The sequence below is a fragment of the Urocampus carinirostris genome, chromosome 3 (genome assembly GCF_059441175.1).
Source record: "Urocampus carinirostris isolate Australia breed hairy pipefish chromosome 3, RoL_Ucar_1.0, whole genome shotgun sequence".
Lineage (NCBI taxonomy): Eukaryota > Metazoa > Chordata > Actinopteri > Syngnathiformes > Syngnathidae > Urocampus > Urocampus carinirostris.
Window position 1 is genome coordinate 29,324,584 of NC_142351.1, and position 24,267 is coordinate 29,348,850.

The 24,267-nt window shown below is 38.0% G+C and overlaps 1 protein-coding gene across 1 annotated transcript in view; it reads left to right on the top strand.

Annotated features, from left to right (window-relative positions):
* Positions 1-24,267, top strand: part of LOC148369363 (gamma-aminobutyric acid receptor subunit gamma-3-like) — a 128,911-nt gene that overhangs the window by 63,391 nt on the left and 41,253 nt on the right. The window contains exons 4-6 of the mRNA XM_088331336.1: positions 12,480-12,571; positions 13,475-13,606; positions 20,514-20,596. Of these exons, the coding sequence (XP_088187462.1) occupies positions 12,480-12,571; positions 13,475-13,606; positions 20,514-20,596 (307 nt within the window). The remainder of the gene's footprint in view (positions 1-12,479; positions 12,572-13,474; positions 13,607-20,513; positions 20,597-24,267) is intronic.

Consider the following 24,267-nt stretch of genomic DNA (forward strand, 5'->3'; position numbering starts at 1 on the left):
ACATAGCTATGGCGACCAGGATGACAAATGAGAAAGATTCGACATGGTGAGCTGTCTCTGAAGTCAATATAAAGTATTGGGATAATTAACAGGTGTGGGGACATAAGACACAGGTGTGTCCAGTTCCACAACTGGTTAGTGCCCTCGGGGGGGAAGGTAGAGTGCCAGATCCTGACAGATTGTCCGCCATCTTGCTTCCAAAAGTACCTTTAAAAAAACAAAAACCCTGTGAAGGTTTGAGTAAATGAGAAGGTTCCATAGTTTTAATATTCCCTGTGCTTGGTAGCACTTGTTTTCTGCTACACTGAATAATACAGCAACAGTAGCAGATTTAGTCTATATTATTTTACCGTATGAACGGAACCCACGCAAGCACGGGGCGAACATGCAAGCTCCGCACAGGAAGGCGGGTAGCTGGATTTGATCCAATGAGCTCAGAACTGTGCCACGGACGCGCTAACCACTCAGTCACTGTGCCGCCCTGATTACTTTCAATTTTGAAAAAAAAAATAATCACTCCATAAAAATGTCATAATTATGCACTAATTCATTCATTGTTTTCGAGGGTCTGGCGTTTATCCCATCTAACAAGCAGTGGGACTGGGAAATCCCTGCAATGGGTACTGGCCAATCAAAATGCCTTTGGAATTTCCATTTGCAATCATTTTAAAAAAACAAATAAGAAAACATACATGTTTTTCTTCCAGGGATGTCAGACTCAGTTTGGGTCTTTTGCCGGCGGCAGACTATTTGTTCTCAGGTGGGCCGGATCAGTAAAAGAATCGCAAGTCAGAATATTTAGCTTTGTTTTTCAGTTCTACGCTTATATTAATCAGATTAAATCATGAAATAGGCTGGGTCCAGCCCACAGGCTGTATGTCTGACATACTTGCTTTAAACCTATATTTTCAAAGTTGAGTTAATGACTCTCCAAAATCAGTCCACAGTACACATTTTATGTCACTATGAAGAAAATGAATTTTCCTGAACAAAATAGTGGGTTTTCACATGCCGGCTATCTTGTATTGAAAGTGAATATAGACTCACCTGACAATTTTGTATTCAATCCCCACCTTGCCTTCATGTTTTTATGATAGCTTTCAAAATGCCCGTATGAGCGTAAACCTAAAATAACAGGTGACAAAGAGCCTTTTGTCAGCAGTACCTCACATTTCAAACCCAAAAAAGCCTTTTATTGACAAAATAACTATATTTCAAGCAGCCTGTTGGATTTTTTCTAGCTACTTTTATAGAAGAAAATCAAGTGCAATTATCCTCAAGTAAGATGTAAGCATCAATCATGAAATAAACTTGTGCCATTATTTTGGTCCAGGCCTAGTCAATTTCTTTTACATATGTTTGTGCTTTTAAGTTTTTATTGTACTAAACAGCGTAATCAAATATTCCTTTTGAACAGCAATTCAAAAGAATGCCATTTGGGTGTCTACCACCATACACACATTTCTGTCCACTTAAAACTCTGACATCTGACTGCAAATGCTAAAATCCACCAAATTAGCCTTCTCAAACTTTTGCAAGTTTGCTTTCCATATGGTATCTGCCTATATAAGAGGACGGTGTGCTAAAAAAGTCTGCTATGTAACAATTGAAAATTGTGCTCCAGGGAGTTCTCCTCAATATCAATAAGGGACCGCTATTTGTGTGAATTCGATTAGAAAACTGTGACATTCTATGCAATTCTTTGAGTTGATTGGATGATGCAGCAACTAGAAGGGGTGGGGACAATACTGTGATATTGGGTATTGATCAGATCCAAGTAAATACATGGCAGATACGTGACAGAAATAATTGAGAAGCACTGCAACAGTGTATTGAATAATTGCGCATCCTAACAAGGGTGCAATGAAAAACAATCACAAGGAAATAACACTTGGTAATTTGGTATGGACAAGCAACATCGGGCAACATTTTAATAATCCACATATTTAACTGTCTAATCCTGGGGAGAGCAAACTTGATTATTAATGGCTGCATGTATTTCATGTTTTAGAGCACATATGTCAGAGTCAAGGCCCGCGGGCCACATTAGGCCCGCGAGAGGGTTTTACCTGGCCCGCGTGACGATATCAATATATTATTAGATCCGGCCCGCAGGCCGCTGCAAGCCAGCGGCCCGCAGTACGCATGAATACTACATTTCCCACAATGCAACGGGGACGCGCCGAGCGGGAGCAAAGCGGGAGGCGGTTTGATTTATTCAGCAGTCGATCAGCAGCAGTCATTAGCATAACAGCAAATATTAGCCCACAGATACCCATCAACAATGGCTAAACGGAAGGTGGACACTGAAAACCGGGGCTTTCAAACAAGGTGGGAGTTGGAGTACATGTTCACGGAGGTAGCTGGAAAAGTATCAGCGTCAGCCTCAAACAAGTAATGTAGAGTTGTAGTAATACAGTACTGTATATAAATGTATGTAAATACAGTAATAATACAGTAATGTTTCCTGTGCAATTACACATTTGAAGTTTTTACTCCGTTCAAGTTTAAAAGTATAATATGCACATAAAGAAGGTCTTGTTTTTTGTTGTTCCCCTCAGGAATTTTAAAGCTTTATTGTCTATGTTGACTATGTTGTTTTTGTTTGCCGACTCTGTCCTGGGAGTGTTTCTTGTTTTTCGGCTTTTCATGGAAAATAGATCTTGATGTGGACAACAGTCTTTTGATAAAATTGTCTCCTATTTAGCAGAGAAAATGACTTTTGATTGTTATTATTTGTTAATCAGTAATTCCTTTTTTTCACACTAACCCAGAGAAAGCCCAGAAAGGAAAGTCAATGTACATTTGAGCAGGACAGATGAGGTCCAGTGTGTTGATTGCTATTGGTTTTAAGTAACAAGAGATTTTTGCACTTTATTTTATTGTATTTCGAGGCAATATTTCTTTTTAATAATTTCAGATGATTGAATGATAGAAAATGGTTATGAGTTGTTGTTATGAGATATGTTATGAGTTTTTTATATAAAGGACATTTGTATTTTGTGCCTGCTGAAATTAAAAATGACTGACAGAGTCATAAGAAAATATTGCTTTATTTATACAATCATATTGTAATATATTTTTTGTGTTTTCAGTAGGTTAAATCTTGGTTTCAGTAAAGATTGGACAGTCCGGCCCTCGGCTTCTAGCCAAATGTTTTATTTGGCCCTCCGTCCATTTGACTTTGACACCCCTGTTTTAGAGGGTTCTCTTCTCAAACTCAGACGATTTAAATGAGTTCCTCAGTGAATTCCGCTGAAGCTTGATAACAATCTTGGTCATTTGATTTACCTGTCTTGGAGCAAAGAAACTTCCAAAACACGGACTGTGGCCCCTCAAGAACCAATGCCCACTTCTGGTCTAACTGTTTGTACATAAATGGCTACCTCTTCATGTGAGCTTTATTCAGTTCAGCTCTTTGCTCAAATGCTTGTGGAACAAGCACATTTTCCTATGATTAAATAATTGAAAAATAAATAGCCTGTTCCGAACCTCCCAAAAGCAGTGGACCCAAAATAGCTCTACAACACACCTATTGATGACCTAAAACATTCAATAAGTGATTTGATGTAAACAAAATACATTAATGAGATAAATAAGATGATGTTAACAAATAAAATGCAGGTTGATTATGAGCCTTTACCCCAAACGCAATTGCGCCAAAGAGGGTTCAGGGGCGCGAGGCAGGGGGTGTCATTTCCAAGGAAGGGTGACAGAAATTGTATACCTGTCAATGTATATCTGTTCCTTGTATTTTTTTTTTAATTATTATTTCGCCATATAAAAGTATACAGAAAAAACTAAATTAAAAAATACCCTAATTGTCTTGCCCTTTTCTTCTCTATTTTGGATGGTCTTGGTCCCCGGTAGCGGACAACGTCATCGTAGATCTCTAAAACTGCTGCGGTATTTATTCTACAGAGTCTGGCTTGCTGTGAGTAAACAGGTGCTGCATTGTGTTTGTAAGGTTTATTATTGCTTAGTAGGAAACATTTCCGATCATTGATAAATGGACCAATTCACGAAGGTATGAGATCGAGAGACTGAAACTTAAGCACTTACTGTACTCTGAAGAATTAAGTTGCTGTAACTTTAAATGAACGTACACATTAAATATTTTTAAAGCACTTTTTCATGGCCTGTAACTGTTTGCATGCGCAAACTGGACAAGCTGATGCTGACAGTGAGCAGTTTCGAGCTGTCTCTACTGGTAGCATCTGGGACTGCTCCTGAACTACATTTTCAGACGTATGACAGGGAAGATTTTAGTTGCAAAATTCCAGTGTTTGGAGATGCTCATATCAAGAAGTACAACTGAATTGTATTTTTAAATTAGTATGTTAATGCACTCAACATATTATTTTTTGTGGAAGCACAGCATATATACATTTGGATGAGTAGGGCTGAATACAACAAATGGAAAAAAATCGGGGTTGGTCTACTCTGTTCGTTGTACTTCATCCTTACTTGCTGTCAAAGACAAAGCCGAGTTATATCAATAACAAAATTAAACATGATGAAGAATGCACAATAAAGACGGGAAGAGTGGAGATTGACAGCAAAATGACCAGCCGTTGTTAGATAACTGTTATTATCTGAATGTTAGCAACAATAAATTATATGATTGCGAGGATGGTTTCAAAAAAAAGAAAAAACTTTGACAACCATTAAATGGGAGCCCTTCGTCACCGTAGAGACCAGGGACGAGGGCCTATTTTAAATAATGCTAAACACAATTAGTCTATCGGCACATTATATATACAGAATGTAGTTCTTGATTAACCTGTGATCCTGCAAAGTAATCCTTATATTAACTAAATGTGCCCATAATTTGAATATATTTTTATTTTATTACTGTAACGGAACATATATATTTTTTTGTATCCTGATTACGTAACGCCGTTACATCTATAACGTTAAACCCCAACCCTGCCCACTTGTGATCAGCATTTCGAGTCATTCCTAAGACTTAAAAAGTGGTCGGCCGCGCCCTCTGTTGGCTGCGGCTGCATCGGCTCGCTACAACGGGTCAGGTGCAATCGACATTTCGTTCTGTGTACATTGTTACACAGAATGACAATACAAGGAAATTATTAATTATTATTGCGCTCTTTAAACTTTCCTCAGAGTCTGATTGAATTTATCCTTTTTTTTGTTTCAGTGTCACGATCCGCTAACATATTTGCTATTGCCCTGCTTCACACATTTTGTTTTGAGTGGACACATTGACTTGTGTCATGCACATGTTTGACTGAAAGCATACACAAGCCTATCAAGGTCACGCACAGAAAGTCACTGCCCCATGATAGCATTTGCTGTGTGTTGTCTGCTGTAGAACACCGTGCACTGTGAAAATCCCCAAAGTATCGAAACCGCGAAAAGTAAACTGCGATACAGCGAGGGATTACTGTAATTGGAAATTGATGGATCAGATCAATTTTAAGCAGTGTCTTGGTACAATGGGTATTTTATCTATAATGGGATTTAAAGAAACAATGTATTAAATTCTGAACAATGGTGTGCAAGCTCAAATGTAATGCGTCCTCTGGAAATTACAGGGTGCTTTGCGAAAAGGTTGAATAGTAAAAATGGCTTTGTTCAGTCAACTAGAAAACAGTAACTGAGCAATAATTAAAATTTAAGGATTTTGAGCCTTCACCTTGTAAACATGCTGATGCTGGATAAGGGGGAAGCTGTCCCCCGCCCCCAAGTCAAATTAATTAGTTCCAGTCACATGCACAATGCTGTCAAAATAATCTTTCATTATTATCACACTGGTATTTGCATCCCATGCGAGGCCTTTCATTTTTTGTCTAAAAACAAGTCTATTGTCCTAGTTTTCTCGGAGAAATAAGTCAGTAAAAAATTGACAAGAATGAGACTTTTCTTTCTCATACTATATTGTACCGAATGTCTTCCTCCCAATGCCTTTCTCTTCATTCAGTACAGAACATCCGAATTATTTTACTATAAAAGCTGGGTTGAGTAGTCATTGATACCAATACCAGATACCAATAGCATTCATTCGTAAGCCACTACCCATTCCCCTATAATGTTTAAGATTAATACATGACATGTTAATCCCAAAATATTTTCAATTATTCTTTAATCTTTATGCAATTGATGCCAATATAATATTATTGTACTTCAGCGGCAGCCCATCTATTTCCCAGTCCCTAACATTTATATACACTTCTGTTCAAAAGCTTTGGGTCGTTTTGAAATAACCTTCTTTTTTAAGGAAAAGCACTGTTTTTTTCCAATGGCGATAATCTTAAACCCCAATTAGAAATATGAAGCATACATTGTTAATGTGGTAAATGACCGTTTTAGCTGCAAATGTATAGTGTTTGATCTAGATACAGTACGGAAGCCAATTTCCAGCAACCAGTACTAAAGTGTTCTAATAGTACATTGTGTTCACTAATTGCGGTAAAAAGCTAATGGGTGATTTGAAAACCCTTGTGAAATGTTGTTTGCACAGTTAAAAAACAGTGTACCTTACTTTAAATGCGACCCTCTTTTGACTTCTCGAGTATTAGGATCATCATAACTGTGGTTATGATTAAACCTTTAGAATGGCCAGAAAAAGAGAAATTTCTTGTGAAACTCGACAGTTTATTCTTTTTCTAAGAAATGAAAGAAATTGTCAAGAAACCGAAAATCTCCTACAACAGTGTGTACTACTCCCTTCAGAGAACAGTACATAGTAGAAAAGTGAAGTGGGAGGCCCCATTACACAAAAGTACAGAAGCTCCCCTACCTACGAACGTTCGAATTATGAAAAACGGTATCTACGAACATTTTGTTCGGGATGTCAAAAAATAACCGGACATTGCTGTAAATTGGATTTTGTATTGTGCACCTTTTTCCGAGTACAGGACAGTACTCTAGTGCTTCTTTCCACCGCTACCAGCGTGTGGCGCTGTGAGAGCTCACCGAGCATCTGTCCCGAAGAAGAAATACGGCTTCCTCTTCCGAGTTTGTGTGTAAACAAACTATACTGTATCTCCAGCGTGCTCAGAACTTTGACATTTTTATTACTTAATATCACGCTCGTCTATTCAATATGGTTGGTTTAAAGTGGAAAGAAGAAGCAAGCCGTTTCTTTTAAAATGAAAGTGGAATAAGAAAGCTTGATGCGGCTGAAAATAAGGTTGCACTGCTTTCTTTTCGGCCACTTTTTTGAAGTGCATCTTTCAAAAGTAGGTTAAACTCAACTTTATTTATCTTTGTAGAGCATATTATTTTATAATTTTTTTATGTTTTAGTACACACAATACAGGTTACTTATACAAGCCTTCAACATACTTACATACTATAAACTTTAAACATACATTCCACTCAAAATACAGCACTGAAGCACTTTACGAACAAAAATAACCGATGAACGATCGTCCGGAGCGTATCTCATTTGTAAGTAGGGCAGCGTATGTATATTAGAGTGTCTGGTTTGAAAAATAGACTACTACATGTCCTCAACCCGCAGCATTGGTAAATAATACCCCCAAAACATTAGTGGCAACCTCCACACTGATGAGGCGACTCCAAGATGCTGGCCTTAAAGGCAGTGTGGCCGGTCTCTTGGTGATCCCAAGAAGTGTTCCGCTGGTTCGAGAGCGTTCTCCATCCGGGCACCGGTGTTGTGGAATGCTCTTCCCCCTGAGATCCGATCTGCAACCTCGGTGGAAATGTTTAAATCTAGGCTTAAAACTCACTTCTACTCTATAGCATACGAGTAACCTAATCTTATATGTAATAACTTGTGAAGCCCTTAGAGACTAATTGTGATTAAGGGCTATACAAATAAAAATGACTTGACTTGACTTGACAAAGAAAACACCATGTCTGAAACAGGGGGAAAAAAAGGAAGACATTAATTTGGGCAAAAGAACAGTCATTGAACTTCTTAGACGATAAATAAGAGTGACCTTTTCCTGAAAAACACAAACCTCTCTATTTGACACCACACTTCTGAACAGTAGTGTATGTCAGAGGGATTTAGTTCATCATATTACGAATATTTTAGGTTCACCATCAAATATTCATGTCCCAGATATTAAGCTTGCTGCTTTCTGTTTAATTTCCCAGCAGAGAATACACAGCACTGCTCACCTTTGTGTCAGCCTCTTGCCAAATTAGTCTTTGTCTTATTGTTGTCCCGTCATGAGTAATGGACTCACTCAAACAGCCTAGCTTTTGCATCGTATCTCTTTCTGTTTACTTTAAAATGTATCCTTGGGATAATTATGTCTGCGTCCCCACCTGATTTCACTTTGATAAAGCTAAGCACTGAGCTTGATTGTTTTGCATAATGGCCATGAATAATTCACTTGATGAAATAGTCTGTCTTGTTGGGACTCTCCCTGCCAGTACATTCGTTCAGTGTGCATAAAAATCCCCTTCAGTAAAATTAGCCATGCTCGTGTGTGCACCATTGATCATTGGTGTGAAACCTGTTGGGATGATGTGGTAGCCAATCATTGTTTCATATAAAAATTTATATTGTAAGTACAGTATTTTCCAGATTATAAGGCACACCAAAAACCCCCAAATTAGCCAGAAATTTGAATGTGTTCCTTACAATCCAGTGCGCCTTACATGAGGACAAAATAGGAAATGCGTTACCATATTTGCTCAACTATTGATCAGACCAGAAAACAATGGTAAGAGCACCAATCTTAATCATCAGGCTGCTAGGATCACGGATGGTAGTTCACAGTTGCATAACATTAAGTGCAATGGGAATCGAGCCCGGTTACAGAAAGGGAGGGTACTCAATCATAATCATTGAACCACTAGGGATACAGAAGACACTAGAACAGGCATCGAGTCTTATTTAATTTTCACACTGTTCTTAGTCACTGTACCAATTATGTAAGAGATTATTTTGTTTTACCTTTACTTAGCTAAAACTAAGCATTGTAACAAATGCTTTGAATATGTGCAGACATGTGTTTTACATATATTTCAGATTAACCAAATCATTTTCCCCAAAGCATTTCTCTTTATTCAATTCAGAATGACCGAATTACTTCCCACAATGCCCTTCTCTTCATCAATTCAGAAACTCGTAAACTTCGCAAAGACTGCAGGTAGGGGATATAAAATGGGCCGTTATAATGTCGTAAAATATTTTCGTGATATGGCCCAATAATAATATCCACAATAGAGAGTGATAAGATAAAAGGTAAGGCATTCTTATGTGTCTTCTGTATCCCCAGTGGTCTAGTGGATAGAAACTGATGCACCCCACGCTGCAATCTGGGTTGGATTCCCGGTGCATTCGATTTCACTCCGAACGGCCTCGCGGGGACTCGTCGTCAGGGCAACCCAGACTTTTCCTTTGTCTCACACATACAAGATCATAAATCTTACACCCAGGTGTTGTCAGATAACTCAGTCACTGCGAATAATTGAATTAAAGCATAGTATCCGACGCACATGTTTTTTCATCACATTTTTTTGACATAGCAAAACGGAATTCTGACCCAACGTTGAATGCACGACATCAGAGATATTTTTTGACTGCTCTATCAATGCACATAAAATGTATTTTTTTGTGCAACGCTAGCCCTTACAGTAGTTTTAACTACATGTACCTTATAGGCTGGTGAGCCTAATATATGAAAAAAATATCGCAAAGACTAATTTATTGGGGATGTGCCTTACATTATGGTGCTCCACTGCGGAAAACATGGTGTATAAGCACAAGGGTTTTTCTTTTATTTCTCTAAGTGCCTTGAGAAAATTACACTTTGTGCAGGTATCCTCTTACTTGATGGGAGCTTTATCGAAACAGAACAAATCCATCGTGGTCAAATGCATTTTTAATTTTAACCTACTGCAAGCTTTGATTATTCAATCAGTCCTTAGTATTGAGAGAGATGATTAATAAAATTCAAGTGGCCTTTTGAAGTACAGCCATAACCCATCCTCAGCTCGGACCGAATCCACCTTGAACATGTTTTTTGTGTGTGTGTGTGTGTGTGTGTGTGTGTGTGTTCGTGTACGTGTGTGTGTGTGCACGCGTGTGGATGTGTCTAGGCCATGAGTGGGCAAACTACTACTGAACGAAAATGTTAAAAATATAGAATATACATGTAATAAAAAATGATTTAAAAAAACAAGAACTCCAAATTAATAATGTTGAATTGGTCTTAGCCTTGTCCCTAGTGTCCCTTCGTGTTTCTTTCCCTCATGGAAAAAAAAGAAATCATGAAGTAGTAATGTACTAGAGATCTGAAACACAAGTATTTGGTACACTGGAATAACAAGACACCGTTTTTGGGATGTGACATCGAACAAATAACGAACAATTAAACAGAGAGTTTACATAGTGACTAGGTGGAGTCGTGATAGGGGGGGAAAGCAGACAAGTGACGCAGCTGTTAGGAGGAAAATTTAACTTTTAAGTAAGTGATCAACCAAGGTATGGTCGAAAAAGATAGGAGAATAATAGAGAGAGTGATAGATAGGCAGGAAACCTACAAAGAAATGGAAACCTGAGTGCAAGACTGTGACAGTGTATTTATTCATAAAATGAATGATATAAATTTGATAGGTCTAGATTAATTTTCTCCTCAAGTATTGCCGAGGTATCAGATTCTAGCTTGTATCGGAGGATACCAAAAAAATCAAATCAATCTATCTTTTTTTTCTCCTGGCCTGGCCCTGATGCCGAATTTTTAAACCCAATGCTGCTCGTAATGAATAAAGCTTGCCCACTCCTGGAGTAGCGAATACGTTACTTCGCACTCACGATGTTTTTCTACGTAAAAGGGACAATTACTAAGAAGTCTATTTAGTGTTTACCTGGGGACATGAAGTGAAAGGACTATATACGCCTTTCAATTGTCATTGTGATGCCACAAAATAGCACCCAAGATCCACTAGCATCCTTCGTAACCAGCAAACCTGAGGTCAGTTTGAGCAGATGATTAAAGTAAGCAGGTCTGAGAAGAGAATGGAGTGAACAGGGTTCAAAAAGTAATGTTTGAGAACTGCGAAAAATGAGCTTGAACTTGAACGAGTGTGAACATAATAAGAAAACCCACTGAACACAGAGGAAAAAAATAATATAATCAGAGCATGTGAGTACAGAGCAAAGCTGTATTGTTTCACAAAATGTGTAGTCAAAATAGCTGACATTCACTTATATCCCAAGAGGTTGGGCTACCACAAATATGTGACATTAGTAGAAAAACCCTAACTAACACCATCCCTATGTCCAGACTGGGTCTGGCAAGTATTTATGAAATTCAAGGCCTTTTTCCAACAGCAAAATAAAACATATTTTGGAACAATGTAGAAGAGGGGTCACCAACTTTCTTTAAGATGAGTTACTTTTGTTACTGATTGCCGCAAAGAAGGTACTATTTTGATATATATATTACTAAAATAAATACTTATATTATTACTATGTTGTCAGCTTTATCGAGATTGCGACAACTTCCAGATTCAGATTCAGATTTACTTTATTGTCATTCGTGTACACGTGTATACTTGTCACTATGTTATTAACAGATTTTAATTAGATGTTAAATCATTCACAAAAACATTATGCCTGTTAGAAATCAAATCTACTAGAAAATCTGAATGACATATTTTAGGGCGGCAGTGGCTCAGGAGGTAGAGCACTCGTCTTGGGATCAAGAGATCGCAGTTCGAATCCCAGCTCCTCGGGTTACATGTCGAAGTGTCCTTGGGTAAGACACTGAACCCCTAATACCCCCAATAAGCAGGTTAGCGCCTTACATGGCTGCACGGCCGCTATTGGGAAATGTGAAGCACGCTGTAAAGCGCTTTGGGAAGTCTTGACTTGAAAAGCGCTATATAAATGCAGATCATTTCATTTCATTTCATTTCATTTCATATCACTGGTTCACGGGCTACTCAGGTGTTCATGGGGGCATACCTGGGGCATTGCGTTGGAGAACCTTGATATAGCGACTGTATAATAACTTAATGAATGGACATATTGAGAAGTCAAAAGATTACAAAGAGAAATAAGTGATCATAACTACACTCAAATATATGAATAAAAATAAGGTGGATTCATTGTGACTAAACACATGAAGGAGATATAAATTATTGAAGTAATAAAAAGGTAATAGCTCAAAACTCATAGAATCATAAAAACAAGACACTGAATCCTTAATGCTCCCAATCAGGTAGGCGCCTTGCATGGCTAACTCCCTATTGGTGTGTGAGTGTCTGTGTGAATGGGTAAGTGTGAAGCAACTTGTAAAGCGCTTTGGGGGAGGTCTTCATTGACTTGAAAAGCACTATATAAATGTAGACTATTTGCCATTTACCATTGAGTCCAATGTCAATACAACAAAACCCAGCAATTGACCCAACTGTTTGCATGATGGCACACGGACTGGCTTATAGTAAGGGATGGAATAATTGATTACCAATTACTGTTTTTTCAAGAAAATGGCACGGCTGACAATTCACCCTTTTACCTTGTACAGGAGTACCAGATCGATATCATCTTCGCGCAAACCTGGGTGGACACGCGCCTACGTTACAACAGCAGCAGCATGCGGATTCTTACGCTTAACAGGTATCTAAAAGAGTTGTTCTCAACCCTTTTGTTTGTGATCTACACTGGAGGATTTGTTTCTAGCCAAGTGGCTCTTAACAAAGGAGTTGCTTTTTTGTATTTTGGGGTAGTAGGGTTGAGCGTAATTTACATTATTTTTTATTAGGGTTATTGTCATCCCTTCACGTCAGAAAATTACATTTATTTACGTACATATTCAAGGGAAAGTGTGTTTTATCTAGTACTTCCTGATGGTAATGACCATCCTAAGTGAGAAAAGTAATACATCAATTATGCCAACAGAATTAAATGTCTCACGTACCGAACAGAGCAGGGGTCTCTAACGTAGCTTTAGCCCCATTCTAAGTGAGCCCCATGTTATGTAAAATAAACGTTTAATACATTTCTCTACCAAAGATTTTTTTCTATAAAATGTAAGTTTGTATAATAGTTAATGTATTTTTGCTTATGATTTAAACAAGGGGTCCCCAATGTGCCCCCCCCAAGAACCCCTGAGTAGCCCATGGACAAAAAATATCTCACCAGTGATAAGGCATTGCCATTTCCAAGGAAATTTGATTTCTAAATGATATATTTTCGTGGTTGACTAAAACATTCTAATAATTACAACCTGGTGATAACATAGGAACCGCATAGTAATAACATGATAAGTTGTCATTTCAGAGATGCAAATCAAACTCATGGCCCTTCGGCCGGTCAGTAACAAAAAGTAGCTGTCAGCTTACAAAAGTCAGGTGACCCCCCTGCAGCAGATTAACATGACGTAACCAACTCATGAAAGACTGCGCTTAGAATAAACAGGTAGTCTGTTTCCCCTCGTTGTTCAAAAAAACACATTTCGGAAGTGCTGTTTTTTCAAACATTATGTAAAAGCATCTCAAATGTCCTTTTTTTGTGTCCCAGCAACATGGTGGGCTTGATCTGGCTGCCCGACACTATCTTCAGGAATTCCAAGACAGCAGACTCTCACTGGATAACAACACCCAATCAGCTGCTCCGGATCCGTAGCAATGGCAAAATTCTTTACACGCTAAGGTGAGATCCGCTCTGCAAATGACGGCGTACGTGTTTTGAAATCCTTTAATGAATGGGCACGTCTGACCGAAGGATGTGGCTTTCATCCACTTTGTGGATTTCAATTCAAAAGTTGTGCAAACAGCAAACACAAGTGTCAATGGCTGAAATCTGTTTTCATCCGTTTAATGAAGACAACAGTTAATCCAACACTCCATTTTCCAAAGACACTCTGCTGAGAGTGTCTGCTTTCAAACAGGCAAATATTGCAAATTGTGTAAGTGGCAGGGTTTGATGGGTCCAGATTCTGATTCTGCTCACATTCTGATAAATTAGAAATTGATGACACTCATCATGAGTTTGCAAACCGGATCGCTAAAACTTCAATTCACCCGAGCAGGTAGATAGTTTGGACTTTTACTCAACCCATACAATCAAGCTATTAAAACAAGGTGTTTGCAATTGTTGAATGATGATGAATGAAAATAAACTCATAACTTCCAAAACTCTGAGGAATGAAGGGTTCCATAATTCAAGTAATAAAACAAATATTCAAATGACTAACATGGCCTTTTAAAATACAAAGCTTTTAGCTAACTACTTTAACTGAGGTTTATTTTAATTAAATTTAACATACTTGCCATTGTTGAAAAAAACAAATCAAAACACATGGTTTAATAAAATACATTTTTGTATAAAAAGGTAGTTTTGGCCAATGCCCTTTAGTATTTTTTAATGTTGGTTTGCCAAAATTGTCTTTTGATATTTCTTGTACCTACAAAGGAGCAAAATGCACAGTTAGTTACATTGAAAACACGAAATAAAGTGAGCCATTTTGCTCTCATTTATTAAGCATATACAGATGACATAAGACATTTTAGCTTGTAATAAATGTAAAGTAATCCTCTTTGTGGTCAAATAATTAATAGCGCCTCGTTCGTAAATGCAAGGCTTCATGTTTCGAGAAAAAGTCACAACTTTCAAAGTCACTACTGTTACTAAATAGAACTTTGAAGATCATCCGTCTCTTTGACCCCCGTTTTGTTAAAAAAAAAGGAAATATCGAACCTCGGTCGCATTTCTCTGTTTAAGAAAAAAAAGCCCTTTATAAAATATGAGATGTAATTTACCTAAACATTGGGACGTGGTGTCTTTTTAGGGGTAACGTCACTGTACGCCATGATTTTTGCCACATAGCAGGCTTATTTTTCATATATTGTGTATTTTGTGTGGACGTGAATGCCTGCCTCAAGTCTTTCAGTTTTTATTTGGTTGAGAGTAAAACCGCAATCGGTTTTTTAACTTGATTGTTGTCAGCCTAATGAGACTCTTTGTGATTAAGGGCTATACAAATAAAAATGACTTGACTTGACTTGACTCAAAATACATTACGTGTTCATGTCAACTGAAGAGGAGAAAAATACAATAACAATTAATTGAATGTCCGTTTTAAAGCGATTTCAAATTTTCTAGTTTTCGTTTTATTAATTTTATTATGGTACTCCTCCATACAAAACCACAGTTAGTCCCAATAATGCAAAATTTGGATTGATGCCGTCCCTCAGGTGTCATGATTACTAATGCGAGGCACCTGAGTTTGCTCCTTTGGCGCCAACTGCCTCGGACGATGATTGGCTGCTTATCTCTTTTTTAAACCCCCGTCTTCCTGTCACCCGTTGTCAGTCCGTCTGCAAACCTCAGCTCCCCTAGGCAAGCCTTTTCAACCCTGACTTTCTCGAGTCCTGTTTCCTGTTTGATTCCCGGCTTCGACCCCTTTTCTGAATTCGATTACCGTATTTTCCGCACTATAAGGCGCACCGGGTTATAGGGCGCACCCCCAAAAAATAGTTTTTGGTCCTATATTTTCCATACATAAGGCGCACCGGATTATAAGACGCTACAATGGGAACGTCAACAAAACAGTCAGATAATTCAGTCAAACTTATTACCCCCTTAACATTCCGAAAGCTTGCAAAGAAGCAAATACGTGTCTCAGACATGTACAGAAACAGTGTCTGTACGATGTCACCAATCACTCAAATGCATCGTTCCAAATATCATTCGGAAGGTTAAAGTCTTGGGATTCAAGAAATGCCAAACATTTCTTAGTTTCCATTTTATTTTTTGCTGGCAATGTGTGGACAGCAAAGTAAGATTTTTATTGTGCAGGGAAACGGAGTTCTTTACTGTGCATGTGACAATAAACACTTTGAATTGAATCTAGTTTAAAAATAGACTCATCACAGAAACATCAAGATTGTTCTAAAACAAGATACCGGGAAAATATAAAGCCGCATAGCTCACCTAAGTTCTCTTGCAGCCATCATCATTGACTTGAAAAGCGCTATATAAATGCAGATCATATCATTTCATTTCAATAATGATACGTAACCATGGTTTTCTTACAATTGTGAGTGTTGTAAATCCAGGAGAGTAAAAAATTTACAAATACAGAATAGTAAAAAATGTTTTCTCTATGCCGTAATGCAACCCAACGTGTGATTCACATTCATCTTTTTCGTCCAATTGCAGGCTTTGTTTCGCCCCTTTAGCCTATGTGAGCCTGTAAATGATAAAAAGGATCCGCCCCCTTTACCTCCGAATAACTTTAGCCAATAGTGACTGATTCAAATGATGATTGACACATTGGTTAGAAAATGAAACGCCGGTATATAAATCCCAGCATACACTGCGGACTACTTTTTCTTCAGGGGAAAATCTAGTCGGCGGCTGCTTGCCTTAGTTGCAAGACTTTGCGACTTAATATTGATCCATATATAAGGCGCACTGTATTATAAGGCGCATGGTCAGCTTTTGAAAAAAAATAAAGGCTTTTAGGTGCGCCTTATAGTGCAGAAAATACGGTACATTTTTGCTCCACCTTCCCGGCCATCGATTTGTTTTTCCCCCGCTCTCGACACTGCCTTCGCTCGCCATTAAAGTGCCACTTCCGCCTCTCAGTAACCTGCTCCCCATGATCAACGATCTACGGATCCTGTATTTTACCCTTTCCCTTCTTCCTAATAAAACTCAAAGAAACGCACGCAAGTGGGTCCTGTCTTTGTTCCGGTCCTGACATCAGGTGGTAATTTAAATGCATGTTTATTCGTGTCACTGCAGTTATGCAAACATTGATTTCTTCATGTAGAAAAGAAAACATAGAGTTTTTCCAGACCTGTTCAGTGTTTGAAAACAAGTGTATCATAGCCAAATTGCACGATCATTGTTTATACCAGCCAATTGACCGAAAAAGATTGTAGAGGTAAAATCTCTAATAAGCACAAGGTATGCGCAAGAGCAAAATTGCCACTTTGTTTTAATGATCAAAGTATACCAAAAAAAACAAAAAAGCTTTAGTGCTACATGGTGGTACCTGTTCTCTACATACCCTTTGTGTTAAAAAAATTTAACTCTCACATCTGCAGTTAAGTCAGACCTACTAAAATGGAATCCCGTGCCACTCTCAACTGTCGGATAGGGTACAGACCATAAAAATGAACACGTTACCTGAGTACTTATATCTATCCAATCGCTCCCAGTATCTCTTCCCAGATCTTTTTTTCGATTCTATTGATAGCATGGTTTCAACATTTGTTCTGGCTGGCAAACTAGCCAGAGCAAGCAAAACTTTACAACAAAGAACCAGGTCAGGGGGCGGGCTGGGTTTTTCCTTACTATTGGGCCGCTAATACACATTAAATAACACTGTGGTTCACCGGATCGCGGACAGATTGTGACTGGGTTCGGTGGGAGGCTGGTTCTCCATATCTGTCCCTGATTCCAAGTTTACAACTGATACAGTGGTCGTGCATACATTAAAAATATGGTCTCAAACCCGACGACTCCTCGGGTGTCTGACACTGCTACGGTGTCGCCTTTCTGCAATTATTACCTTTTTAAGCCAGCTATCAAGACTTTGCTGTCCCTTCAAATTATATTTGGAGAATATATTTTCAAATTTCGATCAGTTATGCACTGTATTTGGTCTGAATTGCTTTGATTTTTTACAGTTATTTCAGCTATGGGACTTTGCACACACAGAGCCCAAATCCCTCAGGGACTGACTTGGCCATTGAGGCAACTCTTTCACCCAACAGTCCGGTTTCTATTCGCCATAACCTTATGCGTGAGAACATAAAATGTACCTTAATGAAAACAAAAACTGACTGGGAGCACTAATCACAAGTGAACTTATCTTACAAGTTTTGGAAAAGGGCCATCCTATTAATTAATTCCTCCACTAGCTGTGCAAAGCTGGTTCTTCAATTCAAGGTGCTCCACAGACTTCATTATAGGAAAATAGACAGGGTTGGGTAGGGTTACTTTAACTGGATTACTTTCAATTACTTTTGGATTACTCCAATACCAAATATGCTAATAAAAGACAAAATAAACTAAATATGAATACAATTATGACTCACAACACGTGGTAAGCTTTCTCTCCTGGCTTTGATCTCTTTGATCTCCGGCAAAACTAACACAAAATGCGACAGAAACAAAATGAAAATAAATCCAAACAGCTTGCCAACATCATTTTTGCCGTTCCATGTATTCCGTTACTCCCCAAGCCTGCACAAAATTTAGTAATTTTATTCAGATTTAGTTTGTTTAGCATATTTGGTATTGGAGTAATCCAAAAGTAATTGAAAGTAAGCAAGTTTAAGTAACCCTACCCAACCCTGAAAATAGACTACACAAGATTTTTCTAGGTTCAAACAATGAACGCTGCAGAAGATACCCTTAAAGTCCTTGTCACTTAACTCATGTATAATATTAGAGATTTTTTTTGGATGCATTTCCGATATTTTAAAATTTGAGTAAAGCAATTCTACTTAAATTGGTGTGAATTTAAATGTATACAAGTTTAAAAGACTGTGAAAACAATATAGTAAGTAGAATGGGCAATTTTAAAATCAAAACTGCACAAATGGGCATATCAAGATACATCATGTTAAAAACACTTTACAGATGAAGCATGTTTTTAACTGTATGCAATTTTTCCTGACGTATGTTCTAGCTTGATTAAAAAACTATTCCAACAGCCTGTCATACCCCAAAGCAGGAGTACTCATCCTTTTCCGTATCATGGACCATTTTAGTGTTTGACAATATTTTCAAGGCCCAGCCCAAGATCACCATTAAACGTTTGAACGTTAAAATGTTTCAAAACAGCGATGTCATATACATGCAATGAATGTTATAGGTAGATTTATAATAAACTTAATTTTAAAGTGTTGTTCTGTCTTATATATTGATTATCAATCCAACAATGTTTTTTTTTTTTTTCGATGAGTCGTCTTATTGTGTTTCAAGTTGTGAAAAAGTTGCCTGCCCTGGTGTCCGGTAACTTTTTGTCATGAGTTACAGACACTGCTAGAAGGTTTCAATCGCATTGCTTTTCCATGACCTGGATTTTTTTCCAGTTTTGCTGTGAGAGTCTGGGTCTCACAAGCGAATAAGAAGATGGGACTAACCAGCGCTTGCATGAATTTGATCACCCCTGATTTAGATCATGACTTCAATAATGCCCCTAATTTATATAAATTCACAAAAAATGTACTACTATACACATTTTCAGGAAATGTTCTAACGATGATTAATGTATCAAGAATTGTATTGCAGGTCTGAAATGTAATTTATTTTTTTTAATTTTCCTTTTGTGGGGTAGGGTTCTGTTTTCTTGTTTTGATTTTAACTATGCGTTTCCTGCAAGCAGAGATGGAATATGAGTATGTCACGGTTGCCATGGCGCCCAATTGGCCCCGCCCATGTGGCGCCAGCTACGGCTTGTTGACAGATTGGCTTTCCTTCTATTTAAGCTCAGTGCTTTCACTCACCGTTTGTCAGTCCGTCAACGAACCTCTGTCCCGGAAGACGTGGGTTCTGACTCGTTCCTGTTTTCCTGTTGGTAATTACTGTCCGGTATTGTTCCCGTTTATGTCATCCTGTTTAATAACGGTTTCAAGTTTCGTCCCCGTCTATTTTTGTCTAATTTGTTATTCTCTCCAGTTTTCGTTCCTGTCTTGTTTGGCTTGTTTGATTTCGATATCCTGTTTCATTATCAATCCTGTCTGTCGCGTCCTTTCCGGTATTGACCTTATCTGTCCGATATCTACTCGCGCTATTGGTATCGTTCTCGTCGGTCTCTGGCTTTCTGTTTTCCCACGCCAGACCGCTGCCTAACGTGCATGTCTCCCCATTTCCCATAGAATAAAAGGCTTGTGTGAGATACGTCACGCGTTTGGGTCCTGATCCTGTTGTGGTTCATGACAGAGTAGGCAGTTAAAAGCATCTGCTTTAGCCTACTCTTTTAGGCAGATGTATGATATCTTTGTATTTTACAGCTGTTGTAATGTAAATATTTTGTCCTTTCCTTTTGTCAATCAGTGGTTGATGTCATTTTTCATACTTTGCCTGAATACAAAGCGACAAAAAATAATGGAACACTGAAACTGATTTTATATATTGGTAAAGTAGTATTTTTTTGTGTTTTGTCTTGGTAAGTATCCCGTGTGTGCGTGAATACCCAAAATGTGACCTGGCTTTGCCCTATATTCCCCCAATATCCTACAGCAAAGTTTACGGATTATGCTAATTAGCACATTGGTTAAAATGTCAACACTTCACAGTTTTTTTTTCTGATGTCGGGTAAAATATGCTTGCTGTTCTCACTTCACTTGCCAACTTGCTGATTGTGTGAAGACAGAAACTGAACCGGCAAGTTGGAAAGTCAGCAATGTGCACCTGCCTCACAGAAAAGGTTGGAGGAGTGCTGCTCTGTGCTCCGATTGAGGCAGCACTTTTGTGCATATTTAACACGGCAAGAAGCTGTCGGCCAAAAATTCCTCTTGCAGAAAGTTAAATTCAGTCAATTGATGGGATGTGATTTGAGGACGAAGTATTTTATGAGTTTTCTCTGTTTCTTTAGGATGACCATCAATGCTGAATGTCAGCTGCAGCTTCATAATTTCCCAATGGATGAGCACTCGTGTCCTCTGATCTTTTCCAGCTGTGAGTACTGACAGTTGCAAGCCAACATACATAAAAAAAGCAAACATTTTTGTGTATGTATGGAAGAAAACAAAGAGGCAAATGTAACTTAATATTTTCATTCATCTTTTCAGAGTTGGGGCAGCACGGTGGCGGGCGGGCCGTGCATTTCACACGCAGGCCTTAAGAAGGCTGAATTAATCCAACCCTCAAAGACTATTTTATGGTTGTAAACATTCACTGCAGCTACAGCGATGAAACATATGAAAAAGTATCAATAACAACCTCATAAAAATGCAACATTATTAAGAAATAAAGCCACGTAGAAAATCCGTGCGTTTCAGTTCCGTCAAGAAGTTATTTTCGCCATAAAAGCTAATGCTGAAAGAGCCGGTCCTTTTGTTTATCTGGCATAAGTTTTGATTCTATTTAGGGCTGAAAAGGTCCCTTCAGCAGTAATAGTGGACACAGGAATTATTTTCTTCACATTTTTGTTGTGATACTTCTGTCACCGCCCCCTAGCCAATGATGGTTTGTGAAACTGGTGACGTTTCCCAACGCGCACAAGTAAGCGCTGACTCGCCAACTTGAAATCTAATTGGCCAAACGAAAAGCTTTATCGAACAATGATGTTATGTCTCAAGACCTTCAGAAATTTTTGTGGAGGCCCCAGGGCAGATTACTGACCCTGGCAACAAATAATAGCTCAAATGTGATTGATTAAACTTTAATATGCAAGCACACCTGGATGCACAGTGCAACAACAGGGAAAGCAATGAAATGAAGTATAAAGACAAGTTTGATTTATTTAATAAGTACCCATGGACAAGATACTTTTTAGGCCAACACAGAAGGCCTTGAAAGCCCTGACAGCCCGCCACTGAGGCATCAGTGTATTTGTAGTAGATCCAAGGACGGGAGATCCCAGGGAAAGTTCCTGCCCCCCTGTGGCGTGCAAAAGTTACTAGACCCATTAAAAGATGCAGATGATGTTGCTAACCGGGATTAAGAGCGCAGCTGCTCTACATCCAAATCCATAAATGAGTAATAACATGCCTGATGCCAAATGCTTGCACAGCTATTTACTTAGGTGTGCGGCTATAGAGGCATTTGGTCACCACCGAATCAAATATTATCAAATACATTCCAAGTAAACATTTGAAACAGCAACAGCTGTGCTAAATGCAATCACATTTATGCAGCAAGTGTGCCCATATTTGATTTCTTTTTCTAATTCACTTAAATTATTCCACTGTAAAAAAAGAACATTTATGTTATGATCAATATAATCTAATTTCAATGTTTGCATTTGAGATCAATTAGATGACTCATTTTCATTAGAGCCTTTCCCCAATCAGTACCAAGCTGAACGTTTATATCTATCCTTCTCAGAAAACTCATAACTCTTCTGAACATAGGACTTTCAAATCAGGATGATCTTCTTTGTAATTAAAAACCAACGGAAATTGAATTTGAACAAGCTGGGCTGCCTCTGAGATTCTTTTTATAGCCAAACAGAGCCTTCTCCAGGAATAACCCAAAACACTTTAAACACGAACAAAGGTGTGCTCAAAAAACACGCACAACAAAGATAGCCACTTACATACTGTCTCTGATCTACGAGTAAGTAAAAAACTGCATGAAAATCCCCATCACTAATTCCAAATCCCCTATGTAGGTCTTCAAATAACAGGAGTGACTGCATAGTCTTCCTTTACTGACCTCTTATTTACATACAACTCTCAGATGTAATTAGTCGGGATGTTTGATAATTGATATCACTATCTTTCAGATAGGTACAAATAATGACGACAATACTGTTTATCTTGTCCCGGATTTCTTTTTGAGGAGGTTTTCAACCATTTTAAAGTTAAAATCTCAAGAAAAAGTTAATATACTTAAAAAAACTATTTAACAACAGTCGACCCCTGTGATATGGCACCTACGACGTTTTCATTTTTGAAAAAGAAAAAAAAAATTGTTTAGTCACTAATACTTATACCATTCATGAAATCGCTTGTATTGGTACTTTAAATACACAACAAACATTTTGGAAGAGAGGCCCAATTATTTTATTTCCCTAAAAGTTGAACTAATACAATGTTCCATTCTTTTATATTCATTGTCATTGATTACAACATAATGAGCATTAGACATGGCACTCCAGGCTAGACTCGTGATAAAGACTTAAAAACGAGAAATGAGATAAAAAGGAATAAATGTTAGAATAAATAGGTAATTATATATACAAGGTAGTGCTTGGAGTCTGACTTCAGTTGTAAACGCATCAGGACAATAGTGCAATAAAAATACTGCAATGACATTAAGCAGCAACATAATTAAAAATGTGTCAACAAATAAGATTTGAAAACCTAATTGCCACTTTATAGGAAAGATATAGATTCATTTTTACAGTCTTGTGCGCTTGTTTAGTGTGGTCATAGCCCTGGTGAAGAAACTTCTCTGAGCCTGTTAGTTATTGTATTATTTAAGGGACCTGTAGCACATACCAGAGGGCAGCAGGTCATTGTAAAGGCAAAAGAAGTAATTTACAATGCTGTTGGCTCTGCTTCAACATTGCAAGATGGCAATGTCCTACAGACTGGGCATAAAGCAGCCAATTGTTTTCTGGTCTGTGTTGATGACTCTCTACAAGGTCTGTTGCCATGCTCCCAGCATACCACACAGTGACGCTGAATGCCAAAAAATTAAAATGGCAACAGGAGGAAAGTGGTGATGCCTTGAAATAAAGACAGGGTGTCAATCATATGCTAAAATTGATTTGTGATACTTGCCCAGACTTGAGGTGTATTCAGACAAGGAATGTCCTTTGGTCTGCGTGTTTGGTCTTGACCAAAGCCAATTTTATCTATTTTTTGTTTGGTGTGATCCGTATTCAAAGTGCACTCTTTGCAAGCAAACTCAATTGTATCTCAATATGTGTTGGCCCCTGTTGGTCAGAATAAGGTTTGGACCGGTGGAAAATATTACTCCTACGTGCTTCAGTTCTGATCCACATACTAGTGCTGATGATGCGAATACTTACAGTATATTTGAACTCATTTGGTTTCCATGACTTTTTTTTTCAAATTTAGGAATCTTTTACCATGTCAATTTGCACAGCAACCACACAGTAATTGAACGGAGAAAATGTGTCATTCTGTCACGTTTCAATACTTTGTTTTGCCAGTGAAAAGCTAAGGTCATGAATTATAAATTCATGAATTATAAATTTGACAGGTTAGATACTGTCCTTATACTTGTGCTTTCCAACTTTTATTAGGTCAAAGATGTACTAGTTTACAAAGAAAATGACATGGTACTTTCACAAACACAAAAAGTGTATTCACAAATACATTATTTTACAACAATGAATAAAACACACTGTTTAAATAACTGGTAGTTGGATCTTTTCACCTACAAGACAAGCTCCAAGTGGAAAGAAAATGGAACATGAAATCATCTGTAAGACATTGGATACACCAGAGTCTTTTCCAGCACTGCACAATCTGTCTATGATCCAAGAATCTAGGTTTTAACCTGTAATGGTCAAAGGATGGGAAAGTGGCTGTTGAAAGATGATTTAATTAACAACTCATGCGAAGAACACTCTCAACATATTCACATATGTTACATTGCAACCAAATCAAATTGAATATCTTATAACCAAGAGTCCCATAACATAAAGATGC